Below are 14529 nucleotides of genomic sequence, written 5' to 3' on the forward strand. Positions count from 1 at the left end.
TTGCTTTTCCTCCACCAAAACATGAAAGAGGTGGACATCCAGTTTTCATCACGACAAGGTACCCTTTAAGATAATGAAAAGTCCCAAAGACTTTCATTTGTCACTGCAAATAACATTATAAATCAGATCCATGACATGATAGTGGACAATTGATCATCCGTTATACAGCCACTTTAGATAATACAAAATAGGGTGCAATACGTTCTGAACAGTGTCTTAGGCGCAAAAAGGTTCCTGAACTGTGGGCCCTCAAATTTTGACACTTGATCTTAAAAGGTTGGGACACAGACTGGTTTTCAATGGAATATTTCAGACGTTTTGCAATAAATGCAAAGAATTTCGTGGTTAGATTTGTGACGATGGATGAGATCTGGATTCACAGCTTTGAACTGGAGAGAAACAGCAATCTGAGTAATAGAAGTGCTCATTTCTTTCCTGCTCCAAAGAAGACCAAGTTTTTTTTTATCTGGCAAGGTATTTTCTGAGATTATGAGGCGGGCTATTTAGAAATGGGCCAGACATCCCAGGGAAATATTATTCTTCATCTTTGCACAAATTCCGTGACATCATCATCATCATCTGGTTGAAAACCACATAAAAGGAATTATCTTTCAACAGGACAGTGTGTTAGAGAGCCGATCAGTGGGAACAATTCTTAACAGACTTTCACCTTTTGGCCTACTTAAAAAAGAAACTATTTTTCTAAGCCTTATTTCTACATACATCCAAGTATCATGGTTGCTGTCAATGAGGTTTTAAAAGACTCGGACACAAAAAATAATAGTTACATCGGTGCAGTGCAATTTTGTATTGAATTAAGGATACTGTAGCTATAATGGAACGGCCACAATTTTAGTTCTTTTCGGAAAATTTCTTGGTAATTAAAATAACCTTCTACCTGAAACAACAATTGAAAAATTGCAGTTAATATAAAAGTTTTGATGTTTATTTGCCTAGTTCTGTTAATCTATTGGGTTACATTCATCGATCATTTACATAAAACGATTAGTCCTCCAGGTTTTCATACTATGGTCAGCCTCGAGCAAAGGTGTATGAGTTTTTATCAATGGGAAAAAATTGTAAATCGGGTTTTCATCTAATTTTATAATTTATTTTTTGTTGTTGAAAGGTTTTAGGCCCATCAACAATTTAGGCTATATTGCGCCATATATAATATGTCTGTAAATTGCGTGTGTTCTGTGGTCGATTTGTTGTTTGCTGGACGAAAAAAATCAAGTTTCCTGGAGAACAAACCATGTTACTTCCCCTGAGACAGACTAACTCAACCAATTTGTGAAAAAAGACCCACAAAAATTCCTTGCGCTATCGATGGGATATGAACTCAGATAATTTCAGCGCAGTGTGCGAAGGACGATGATTATACCAACTGTACTACCCACAAGGGCACCAAGTCTATCCAATAAGAAACATCTTAGTTGCCTTGACGCAAAAACAGCAAAGAAACAACAGCAGAACCATGAGTGCTTATTGTCAACTTATATTTTCATTACTGAATTTCAAAGTGTGCTTCAAGGTCATTTCACTATGCGTGTTAAATGGGCTTCCTATCATTATCTAGAAGTCACTGTATTCATTTGCACGAAACATGGTAATTAGGGGGCAACAGCGCTCCCGGTGGTAAAAACCGGAACAGGAATTAATGTCAGCTGTTGTTGAGAATAACAGATTCTGAAATAATAGAAGAATAAGAGATTGAAATAGTAATCTTTCTTTATAATCACTATAAATCGTTCTTCCAATGAACTAGCACGTGCCAAAAAAGGGGAAAGTAAGAGTAAAACGCAAACTTTTAATGCTATGCCTCTGCTTTTGTTACCTGCTTTAGCTCTTTTAAACATTTATTTCTGAAAGAAATCCATTTCTTAGAATTACAGTAATTTTTATAATGCTGATAAACAATAGCTCTTCTACTAGTCATGGAACCCTCGCAGATAGCACAATGGATATAATTACTGTTCCCACACCGGATAGAAAAAACTTCAGTTCAAATACCGTCAATGACGCGAGGAACTTTTATGGGGTTCTTCACAACATGGCTGAGTTAGTCGGTCTCAGGTGGGGTTGTATAAGTTTTCTTTTTCTCCTCGAAACTCGGATTTTCATCCAGCAAGCAGGAAACTTGAACACAGAATACAGGCACTGTGTATTGACTCCTCATAGCCTTAGTTGCTTTGATGCTTAACATACATATATACACACACACACCGCACTAGCTTATTGAACAAACTTCTGCTAATTATGGAGTTCTGTTAACTTAGCAAATGTTATTGATATTTACAAACTTAATTTTACTGCTTGTAATAATTTATAACTTTCAACTTCTTCAATTGTTATATTTATTTATATCCTATGATAGCATCTACGTTTAATTTTGAAAACAGGCACCTTTTATTCAAAAATAATTGATTAACATTTAATAATTTCAAATAAATTATTGGTATTTATTTATTATAATAATTTATTTGGAGAATCAAAGAGAGATTTAATACATCTTAGTTAAGACCAAAGAGCTTTTACCTTGAAGGTAAAAGTCTCGTTGAAGACTGGATTTAATGTCTTCCTGTGGACTTTAGTTTCGTACTTCTTCTTTTTGTCTGGGAGTAGATAGACTTTAACATAGGGATCGGACGTACCAGACATATCCAAACCGGGCAGTTCCTCTGCTTGGATCACAGTCACAGCAAGCTGTAAAAGATGAATTTCATTGATGAAAATGAAAGAACCGTCCCTTAAAAATACTTTATATACAATTCAGTTGCTTCTTCCGCTTACCGTATTAGAGTTGAAGTCGTAATCCAGTTTATATTGCAATCGACCCAGCTTTTCTTCTGATTTCGCACTTTCTGCCTCTCCCTCATTGTCTTCCATGTTCTCCTGCAGTTCCTCCATATCCGGCTGAACCTACAATTCAACGTAATATCATCATTAGAAACATGAATGAGTCTCTACCCTAGTCAAATATTAACAAAAATTGTCAAGCGACTTGATAATGGAATGTAGAACTTTTCTTACCTTTTCTTTATAAGCTCCGCCTAGAAGTCCCATCCCTTTAAGGTCAACGACACTTTTTCCTCCTTTCTTTGAATCCTTTTTCCTCCTCTTGCACCATCGCCTTAGGCAGCAGCAACATATGCACAGGAACAGAAGGCCGATTCCAATGAGAATCATGATGATGCCCCATTCTGGAACTGTAAGGGAAAGAACGTTACTAAATTGAATGTATTCAGAGCCTATCACAGTCAGAATAGCAAACATCTACTGATCATACCAACTCTACCCTCGCGGGTAGCAATTAGTATAATCACTGTCCTCTCCCACACAGGGTGGAAAAGATAATTCGAATCCCGGCAATGACGCGAGCAATTTATGGACCCTATTCACAACATGGTTCTGTTAGTCAGTCTCAGACGAGGGTAGCATGGTTTCTTTCTCCCAGAAACTCGGGTTTCTCGTCCAGCAAATCGACCACAGAATACATGCAATTTACAGATATCTTATATAAGCCACCATATCGACTAAGTTGCTGATGGACGTAAAACCCAACAACAAGACCAACAATCGTAGTGAATTGCAATGCATTATGCGAAAGATAAAAAGTACGACGAACAGACAGATAGACATTGGAGAATTATATGTATACGAGGAGGGAGGGATCGCTCTCTCTCTTCTCCCATAATCTCGAATGATATCAGAAAAATATTAATTATAAAATTGTAATCGTTGATCTGCCAAGAAACCTTTTCAGCGGCAAAGCATTATGGACTATGAAATCGAATCTGACATGTTGGTCTAGAGACATGGAAGTCTAACCAGTTTGATGCCAATGAATATTTTCTTAAATCCAAGGTTTATTCCGTAGATTGCGTATATCCAACTCCTTTTTCAAGTAAAATTTTATGAGAATAGAAGTGTAACTTTTAATGGAGAATAAAATCTTTGGTCAGATAAATAGAAATAAAATAAAATACAAACCAGTACTTACTTGGATGCTTAACTTTAATCATTTCTGTCACCAATGTTATATCTAGTTCACAGATAATAGTTATGTCTGTTTATAAATTTAAGTTGTTTTCTTTCTATTAACACGATTATTATTATGTACCACTATTATTGTGTACTGTACATAAGTGTTTTTATGCTATGTACCATTCGCTATAAACAGCGCTATCTGCAGATGCTGCATGAGAAGAACTGCACGTGGACAGATCATTAGAAGGAGAAGATACAGAAATAATAAGGAAGGAAACTAAAGTAAATATTAATTAGAAACTGAGAGAGGTAAGAAAATTTAAAAGGTATGAATGAAAAGTTTTATTACTGTACAAGACTTATTCGTGAACTTGGTATCGTAAAATTTATCTGGACTTTGGTATGTTGAGAGGGAAGAGTAAATATGGTCTAAGTTGCTGGTGCGCCTAAAACCCTACAAAAACACAACCTTCTGTCATTGCTTCCAAAACAGATCCTTGGCTCACCAATAAAGAAAATCCGTCAGTGTTCTTCATTCCATCTGGCTCTATCTCGGCACCACTGAAGTAACTGCTCACGATAAGATGTGGAAAGGGTTCAATGCTTCTGCCAATCGTCTACTAATGGTGCTTCTCGACATTGGATGTTCTAAAGATGAATAACACCATCTCTAATTAGAGTGACTAGATGTTGACAGCCACCACCAGTATAAAACGAGTTTTAAAGTGGACAATAAAAAAGAGAGAAAGATAACGAGAATTTCTCCATTTTGGTAATGATTGCCCAACCCAGAAGTTATTAAATAAATTTTATTTATTCCACTAACGGACAATGACAATGTGATGTACTAAAACTATATTCTAAATTTTACAAGAAAATGTAAATAGTTTTTAGTGTGATTTATAAATTATAAACTATTTTAGTTGAATTATAGATATTTCTAAAATTTAATTTGAGAACTGATACCAATGTGACAGAGCTTAACTGTGGTCAGTTATAATAAATTTAAATAATTTGTGTATTTCCAAAAATATTCTTTCAACATTTCTTTTATGTGCTGGAGCGACAAACACTGATCATAAAAAGAACTTATTAACCCATCATCATTCCTTTCTTCTAACTCTTCTAAAATGAAATTTTACTCGAATAAAACTGACTAATTAAGAAGTTTTTGTAGATTTGAAATTCAATATCCCTAATATTTTTACACATATTTGGTACTTCGTGCTAACGTGCTGTACCCTTTAAAAGCATCCATTCTACAAATTTAAATTTATAGGATTATCTATAAATTTAAATCGGCCTGAATTAGCGATCAATTATTATTAATCTCTCAGAAACACGGGTTTTTCATCCAGAAAACAGGCAAACCAACCAGAGAACGCATACAATTTACGGAAATGATACGTAAGGGTCTATGAGGTAATTCTCGGGTGGCCCTAATATTTCAAGAATGTTTCTTTAAAGGCCCTACTCACTCCCTCATCTTGTGACTGTCCTACCATCATTCTGATAATAGTGAACCACCACCCAAAATGTTCCATAGATCTACTCGCATTTCACCTGATAAGATTTTCTTATCAGGTGTGTCCTGTACATCAATCAAAAACAACTGAACTTTTTTACAACTGTAAACGTTTATAATGACTATCCTGTCCTTTAATTTTTATTATTTTTTTGCGGGCAGCAGAATTTAAACTGCATGGATCATGTAATGATTTTAGTTAGGTATATTACAACTTTGAAAACTGGTTTCTTATACTCCATGGCAGTTCACATCGAGCAACTTCTGTAAAATTGTTTCGTTTGCGTGTTGTCACTAGAGACGACCTGCTGCATAACGAGGGGCCAGTTAGACCTGAAACAGGTTGTCATAGCGGTCATATCTTTAAAAAAAATGGCCAATTAACCTTTGAGAAGCCATCTCTTTGAAAATAGGGCAATACCAGGACAATTCGTTGCAAAGGCAGGTTTTTCTGATATGAGAATTAAGACCATTGCCTTCCTGGTTGCAAAAACAGATTAAAGGACATGATAATAGCAAACATCTTTTAAAGAGAGAGCTATCATCCCTTTTTGGATGGATTCTTAAATTCAAATGTGATCGTTGATATTAGTTATCAAGACGCTTTAGTCAGAAACAGTTCGCTACTCACTGTGGGTCTTTTCTGAGAACTCGTGCATAATTTTCTCCCCAAAGGACTCTTCTGGCACAACAGTCGCATTTCCAGTAGGGGCCGCTTCTACGAGTATTTCTGTGGAAGATGCCACAATTCCTTGGGCAGGAGGAACCTGCTGTGGTCCTTCTGAGTTGGTTGGAGGCTCTTTCCCTTCAGGAGGGGGATTATCCCCTTCTTCTGCTTCCGAGTTCCGCAAGCGGATAATGATCTCATCTAGTGGATTCGTAGGCGGCATTTTCACCAAGGTGGCTCCTGTAAGACAACAGAAATAAAGACATCTATTAGGACAAGAAAATTAGTCGTCCACTAATTATATGTTTGTAATAATAGTTTTATTTTACCTTTCCAGTTTTGTTTATTTGATTTGCTTGTTTATATATCAGTTTATTCTCGATTTTCATCCCTGGTCAGCAATTTTGTTTGAATGGCACTCATATAATTTTACAGCAAGTATAATTCAAGCAAAATAATTAAAATATTTTATATAGTTAACATATTATAACACATATTGACTTTTATTTATTAATAACTTTTAAAATTATTATAAAAACGATTTAAATATCTTGGAACAAAGAACTTCCACCTTTATATGTGTTTGTGTTTATGTTTATATTATATTATAGGGTACCAAATCTTAAGCAGTCCACGTCAATTCGTTGCAGGACAAATCGTCGTACAACAATTTGGTGCTTGAAATTCGGTGTATGTGACAACATGATGAGAGACAACATGACGGCTATGACAATTTAGGCAGGTTGGACAGTGAGTATATGCCAATTTCAGCATGAGTTGGTCCATATTGTAACACCTTTCATTTAAATAAAATTATTTATTATTTTTTTAAACATACCTACTCAGTTGAATCCTATGCTTTTCCAGGAGCATGAATTGGTTGAGGGTTGGGCAGCTAGAAGAATACGGGCACAGAAACCAAGTTAAATGAACCGAAACGAAAATTATCACTGCGAAAGTTGTTAAAATTATAAGTTGTTTAGTAACATGGACCAACTGACGGTTGCGAAGCCAGAAGAAACTCATTATCCTTAATCCATCCACGGTGCTAGTCTGTTAATAACCATCTTCAATAAAACTATAGCGCGGGAAGTAAACCGAACATCAGGAGAAGCGAATTACCCAGCCAGCATCCTTTAATGATCCCTACTTTTGGTCTTTGGAACAATCTCCCCCATGGAGGTTTTTCTTACAGAAGTGAAAGTAAAGCGCGAACAAGGTTCTCTTGTATCCCAACCTAATCATCGCACGTTTTTTAATAGGATCAAGAATGGTATCGTGATCACTAAAGTCACAATTTACAGCACAGCATGTTAAAAATTTGCATTTTCTGTCTTGCTTTGCCATACACCTAATTCTCCCAAAGAATTCACCGAATCGTGGTACTCACTGAATTCTCGTAGCCATCAATTGTCTTTCCCCAAATTGTCATAACCACCAATTGTCAACACTTCAACAATTTCCACATTTTATATTTTCTATACTGAAAACCCTTAACAAATCTGCAATTCCAATTTAACTTTCTGCAGGAAACTTCTTATAAGTTAACTCTTTTCATGGGTCGATAGAAGGACATTACGTGATTGTTCAGAAAGAATTACAGTAATATGGTTACCAGATGATGCATATTTTATAAATCAATAAAACCTTTAATTACTTTACTGTATTTATTTATTATATTTTGTTTGAAACTCTTTTTATATCAAGAAAAATCCATAAATAGCTCGAAAGATGGGGATCAACAGTACAGGCAGACACTCGAGAATTATTAAAGTGGATAAAGCTTTAAGCAATATGTCAACTTAGCTATATTATACGCCTCTATGGAACTTCCTGTTCAATTATGAATTATTGCCACATGCACTTACTGTGGCAACAAGAGCGCAGGTGTTGATTTCAGATCCGAAAACTGTAAGGGTTTCCTCAGTACGAACACACCACGATAAATGACCTTGTCAGTCACAGCTGACTGCCAGGAGAAGATGAAATTTTCACAGCGTGCAGTCTGTTCGATTTTCTCAATATGTTCTAATGCAGGAAGTGATGCAAGAGGACCACCGATGTGTCTGTTCTTCACGCTGGTAGAGGTCAAAGTAAACCAGCAGTCGAATACCATATAAAAATATAAGGATATTTCAAGGCAGCATAATTAACAATTCATTGGGATAATGATTCTAAGTTAGTTGAGGGTTGGGAAGCTACATACAGACGTTCCATTAAAAATATTAATGGTTAAAAGTTGTTACTTATTATGGCCATGGTACCATGGTACCCTTGCTCTGCAAAGCTCACAAAAAACAAATAAACATCCTGAAAACTCTTCAGGATGTATAAAATAAAATAAACAAACTGAAGAATTAGAAGTTCATACCCTTAATAAATAACATATATAAGAAATTAGTATAATTTTATAAATCCATAAAGGACTCTGATTACAATTTAATCTTCATGAAAATTGACTGTATCAACAGGAACATATTGGGATGAGGGATAAAATGGATTGCATGGTAGCTGCAGGGCAGGAGACAGAGGGTTGCGAATAATTGTAACTCTTTAGATTAGTCTAACGTTAAAAGTGGGGTTCCCCAAGGGTCAGTTCTGGGACTAATGTTGTTTCTAGTGATTTTCATAAATGATATTGATGAACGTACAAAAGGCGTGATGCAAAATCAGATTATGTGAAGTTAGGAGAGTGGTTATCAGTGCCAAGCAGTACTCCTTCAGGATGTTTAAGATAGGCTTCAGAGATGGCCAGAAAGGTAGCAGCGATGTTGTAGACAGGTAGCAAGGAAAGCCCATGGCATCCAATCGATGACTCATTGAACATTTGATTGTAGAGATAAGGAGGTCATAATACCTCTGTATAAGGCAATTGTAAGACTACACTTGGACTATTGTATCCAGGTATGGAGAAAAAGTTTTCAAAAGATTCTTGAAAGGGTCCAAGGCTGGCGAGATCGGGGATATTCAAAGGTCGGAGATATTGGGGATATTCAAAGGTCGGCTGATAGACACCTACCTGAGGAAGGAGGCATATGAGTAATTTATTTTCTTTTTTTAATACATGAGTATTTACATTTTATTATATTTTTTATTATTTTTGGTTGGTGCAACAAAACCTTGCGACTCCCTTGTACTAGCTGATGCTAATACAACTTCTAAAAAAGTTCAATAAACCATTTAATTTCCTCCATTAAACAGGAGATTATAAATCTCAATACTGTACTTGCATTTTCTTTCTAAAGGCCCTACTAAAAATATGAAACACTGAACGTTAAGCTTATATCCATCGTGTTTTTATCAGAGAAAAATAAACTTTCTAATCTGGGCTCGTTATTCTTCTATGTCACGCCTCGCGTGTCCCCTTATTCCCCCTTTCCATTTAATTACGTTTTTAGAGCCCTGAAAGACCCTGGATATCACGTGTCAAAGGAAATTAATATCATCGCAAGCCAGAAGATTGCTAAAGCAATATTCAACTTGAATTACGGTGACTGTGTTTCGACTTAAGGGCTTATAGGATTATCGTAAAGGAACGAAGCTATTACTTTGTCTTCTAGCGCGTTTATTAGAACAGGATGGCAAATAACGGCCAATGGAAAAAAAGAAAACCAGGAGACTGCGGGCAGCTAATGAAACAGATTTTCCAAACTATTTATAAATTAAATTAACATCAGAGATCAAACTCTGCCTTCATTTAAATGAAAATCACGTTGGCTCTCTTTTATCATGATTCACGCAGTTGTCCAATTGTCACTTTTTACCTGAATTTTATGGAAATGTCCATCTCACTGAATAGAGAAATCAGGATGTTGAACTTTATCTCACTTCAATAAACTAAACTAATCATTAGAAAGACAAATGATTGGTTCGGTTATTTATCATTAGGACAAGAAAATAATACTCTTCATCTGGTTATCAGCAGTGATTATGCATTAAGAATTTGCAGATAAAGGAACCACTAAGTGGCAGTGATCACAGATGTTGGATTTACTCAAAGATGTAACTACCATCAAGGCTAAAGGGAAGGGTTTTTGCTTTCGTAAAGGAGACTACAGTGATCTCAGACAGTTTTTAAATTCTATACAGTGGGACCAACTGATGATGTCACCAACAGCAAATTCTAAGTGAGAAGCATTCAAGGAATTAATCGTAGAAACTACCATGAATACTGTTCAAGGTTTAGGCCTAAATGAATGGATGTCAGATGAATTAATGAGGTTCGTGGCAGAGAATAAAAATGCATGGGATGCATATAAATCATCAGGTGACACAGAAGCCTATGGTAGATGTAAGCTAGTCTGTAATCAAGTCACAAAGGAGGTTAGGCAAAAGGACGCAAAGAAAAACAGCAAAGTGTTCTTTACTTATATAAACTCTAAAAGGAAGGGGATGAATCTGATTAGTCCACTTAACATAGATGGTTCAACTGTTGATGATCCTGCTCAGGTAGCTGACAAACTGAATGAGTATTTTGCATCTACATTCACACATGAGGAGTTATTCAGGAAGGGAATGCCAGAGGTATATTAAACTCTGGCAGTGAGCTAAACGATTTTGTACTAACTCAGAGCAAAGTTCAGAAGAAATTGTTGAAGGTCAACATAAGGAAGACACCTGGGGTGGATGAGATCTATCCAGTTATATTAAAGGAGACAGCAAAGGAAGTAAGCAAACCCTTAGCCATAATTATGAGAGCTTCCTTTGACTCAGGGAAGGTCCCATGGACTGGAGGTGTGCAAATGTGACTGGGTTTCATAAAGGAGGATCAAAGAGTGACACGAGAAAATACAGACCTGTTTAGTTTAACTTCTCTTCCGGGGAAAATAATGGAGTCACTGATTGAAGAAGCATTGCAGGATCATCTACACAAGACAGCAGTAATAATTCAGACACAGCATGGGTTTGTTAAGGGAAAGTCTTGTCTGACAAAGTTGATTGATACTATGATATCATATACCTGGATTTCAGGAAAGCTTTTAATACTGTTGCGCATGGAAGACTATTGTACAAATTGGAGCAGAATGGAATTAAGGGCAAGTTGCTACAATGGATAAAAGGTGGTTGAGTGTGAGAAGACAAAGAATGGTAATCAATGGACGCTGCTCTTCGTGGACTAATGTTATTAGTGGAGTCCCCCCCCCCCCCAGGGTTCGGTGTTGGGCCCCTTGCTGTTTTCTGTATTTATCAATGATAGTGATGAAGGTATATCAGAGTTAATGTCCAAGTCTGCAGACGATACTAAGATTGGCAGGGTTGTAAATGACAGTAATTGCAGTATGTTACTGCAATAGGATCTGGAAAAGTTGGGCAGATGGGTTGAGAAGTGGTAACTGAAGTTTAACATTGACAAATGGAATTACTGCATATGGGTAGAAGTCACCCCAAAGAAATGTACCAATTGTGTGGTACTGCACTTAGTGTGGTAAAAAATGAAAAAGACCCGGGAGTGATTGAGAAGTAATAAAAAAAATTTCTGAGCAGTGCAGACAGACTGCCAGAGCAGGTCATGGGGTATTGTCAATGATACACAGGAATTTTTCCAGCAGAGAAAAGGAGTTAAATATCCCTTTGTATAAGGCAACGATCAGGCTATACCTTGAATACTGCGTACCGGTGTGGAGAAAGGATTGTCGAGTTGCTTGAGCGACTACAGAGAAGGGCAGCAAGATTGGTGAGAGAAACGAAGGGGTCCTTTTACCAAGAAAGGTTTAAGTTCTACAAATTGCAGAGTTTAAACATTTGTGGAAGTTGAAAGCTTAAATTAATTCATGGAGGAACTGGACAAACTTTTAGAGAAAATCGGTGTGCGAAATACTTTTTTAAAATTAATTATTATTATTTTTTTTTGGCTGATGCTACATAAACTTGCTTTCTTGCATTACAAATATAAAATAATTCAGAAATACCCTTTCAAGTTCTTATTAAGGGTAAATCATTAGAAACACGTGCCTCAACTAGTCAACATCCATTCAGGGTCTCACTCTGAACTCATAGAACCTAACCTTTTTCTCTTCATCCCTTCCACTTCGCGTTCTCTAGAACAATCTTCAAGTCAACAAGTATTTTATGTCTTCATTGGGGGGTTTATGTTACTTTTATTGTAACATATATGGAACGTGGGAGTCTATAATAAGATCCGAATTCATTCCCTCTGTTAGATTGGACACTACTCATAAATTATCGAATGTGTACATGCTGCCATGGAGAAGGCGAAGAGATAAACACGACAGATGTTGTTTTTCTGTACATAATATATTACATTTATCAATATTTTAACACCAATTCTGACTACAAAGCGATATTTTTGAACAAGATTTGTATGCAGTTAGAAAGAGTACATGTGTACCGAATATTGAACATCGTATTACTCATATGATTATAATTATGGCACGCCAATTCTTAAATTTCTTAATAAGCGTTGAAAAACTGAAAGGGCCTGTTAACTGAAAGGGTCAAGTATTGCAATTAAATTGCAAACCTTGCAATTTTATTGCAAGGTTTGCAAAAATCGTTATTCTGGTTAATACGACATCTAGCGTTTTCTCAAACACTCGATTCAAAAGACAAATCTCTTCATAATTCAGTATCACGTTGGATTTAAGGGGTTATCAACCTTTAACGAACAGAAAGAGCCCCTTTGACGACAACATTCTAACTTAATTGAAAGTAAGTGCACTGCCGATTTTGACATCACTTTAAGATGGAGCTTCCAGCTTTAATCCCGTTCTTATAAAGACTTTGTAGGTTTTTCTCTGGAGAAACAGAGAGAGTGAGTGCACCTGAAAAGATTAATCTGTTCTTGAAATTCAGTTGTAAGCGTTACACGTATAACTGCTTTCAGTTATCCCCTAAGCAGAAAAGGGGTAGTCACTGCGGGCAACGCCCCAGGGTATAAAAATCTATAAATAGAAAAAACCGACACACCCATAAGTGATCATTCAATTGGTGTATCTGGTGTGGCCAACTTGGAAAGGGGAATTCTACAAGAGCTTTTCGCAGTACTAATGCGGTTTTTATTAGCAATCTGTATCCGTAATTAGACATGTACCTATTTTTATCTATAATAATTGTCATTTATAACAAAATATGCAGTCATTTGCAATGCTAAACCAGTAAAAACTAGATTTATCAGAATAAATGATATTTCGATGCTTTCTTAACTTCCTTTAATATATAAATCCAAAAATTTTATGTAAATAACTGCAGTGGCATCTATACAATAGCTCGGTTAATGTCCCCTGTTAACCACCAACTTTGGTTTCCGTCTACCAGATATTACAGCAATAAAATGGATCGCAGGTGGGTGTAGCAAAAATCGTTACTTATCCTAAGGAGACATTACGTGTGCAGCAAATGGTGAATGATAACTTCAGTAACAAGAACATCCATAGATCTTTTTTACCTCAATATCAGTTCATCGGATGCGTCAGCCATTCATCTTCTAATGCCCTCCATTTACCTTTCTACGATAACCATCTTTCCTCATTTTTGTGGTCTTTGATGACGCCCAATTTTTATGATTCATTCAAAGAGTAATTTACATAGGATCAATCAATATTTGGTGCGGTATTTTTTATTACAATTTCACTTTTTAAAGGCATAATCCGCCATAAGTGTAATTAGTGTGATATGCATTCTAACCACTTCACAGATGAAATGGTTAGGATGAAAAACCCGTAATAGCTCATGGGGAATCCTACTCCCTCCTCTTGTGGTCGATTAACTATAATCCCGATTAAAGACTAACTATAATCCTTTTGAGAATTCCTCCAGTCCCCGACGGAATTCGAACTCTGACCACTGAGAAGTGTTAGAATCATTACATTGTCATGGAGGACTACATTACAGGAATCCATGGAAATATGTCCAAATTTATTTAATAAAATACACTTTCTGACATTACTTAAATAAATCTTTAATACATTTTATCTGTTCTACTATAAATAAATAGATAAATGTCATACATTGGTAACAGACAACTTCCCCTCGATGGCAGTAGATGCCTGGAGATTGATAAAATGGAAAATAAATAATTGCAATAAAAATGTACACTGTTTAACGAGAATTTAATGATAAAAAATGGTTTGTTCCAAGTATAAGAGGTGCTGTTTGGTTGTCCAAAGAAAGTAGTTCTTTTATTTTACATTCATATTAACATACGATGTAAACCTGAGTTTGGAGTCGAATGTTATTCCAAGGTAGTTTCGGTTGTAATACAGTAGGGGAATTTTTCAGAGATTACATCATCATCATTACATCATTAGGGCCCAAACATTCTAAGTACATAAATAACTCCATAAGCTTATTTATCTGCTCACACTATCAAATACACACTATCAGGATC

At 36.0% G+C, this 14529-nt stretch overlaps 1 protein-coding gene across 6 annotated transcripts in view; it reads right to left on the reverse strand.

Annotated features, from left to right (window-relative positions):
- The window catches only part of Syt1 (Synaptotagmin 1), a 78965-nt gene that overhangs the window by 21305 nt on the left and 43131 nt on the right, over nucleotides 1–14529 (reverse strand). For all 6 annotated transcript variants that reach the window (XM_090386446.1, XM_090386445.1, XM_090386443.1 and 3 more), the window contains exons 2-5: nucleotides 6147–6422; nucleotides 3034–3209; nucleotides 2794–2922; nucleotides 2539–2706 (exon numbers count right to left, since the gene is read on the reverse strand). In XM_090386446.1, coding sequence (XP_090242572.1) covers nucleotides 2539–2706; nucleotides 2794–2922; nucleotides 3034–3209; nucleotides 6147–6422 — 749 coding nt within the window. The remainder of the gene's footprint in view (nucleotides 1–2538; nucleotides 2707–2793; nucleotides 2923–3033; nucleotides 3210–6146; nucleotides 6423–14529) is intronic.

The sequence above is a fragment of the Mastigoproctus giganteus genome, chromosome 12, assembly GCF_048544385.1.
Source record: "Mastigoproctus giganteus isolate SK-2022 chromosome 12, ASM4854438v1, whole genome shotgun sequence".
NCBI classification, from domain to species: domain Eukaryota; kingdom Metazoa; phylum Arthropoda; class Arachnida; order Uropygi; family Thelyphonidae; genus Mastigoproctus; species Mastigoproctus giganteus.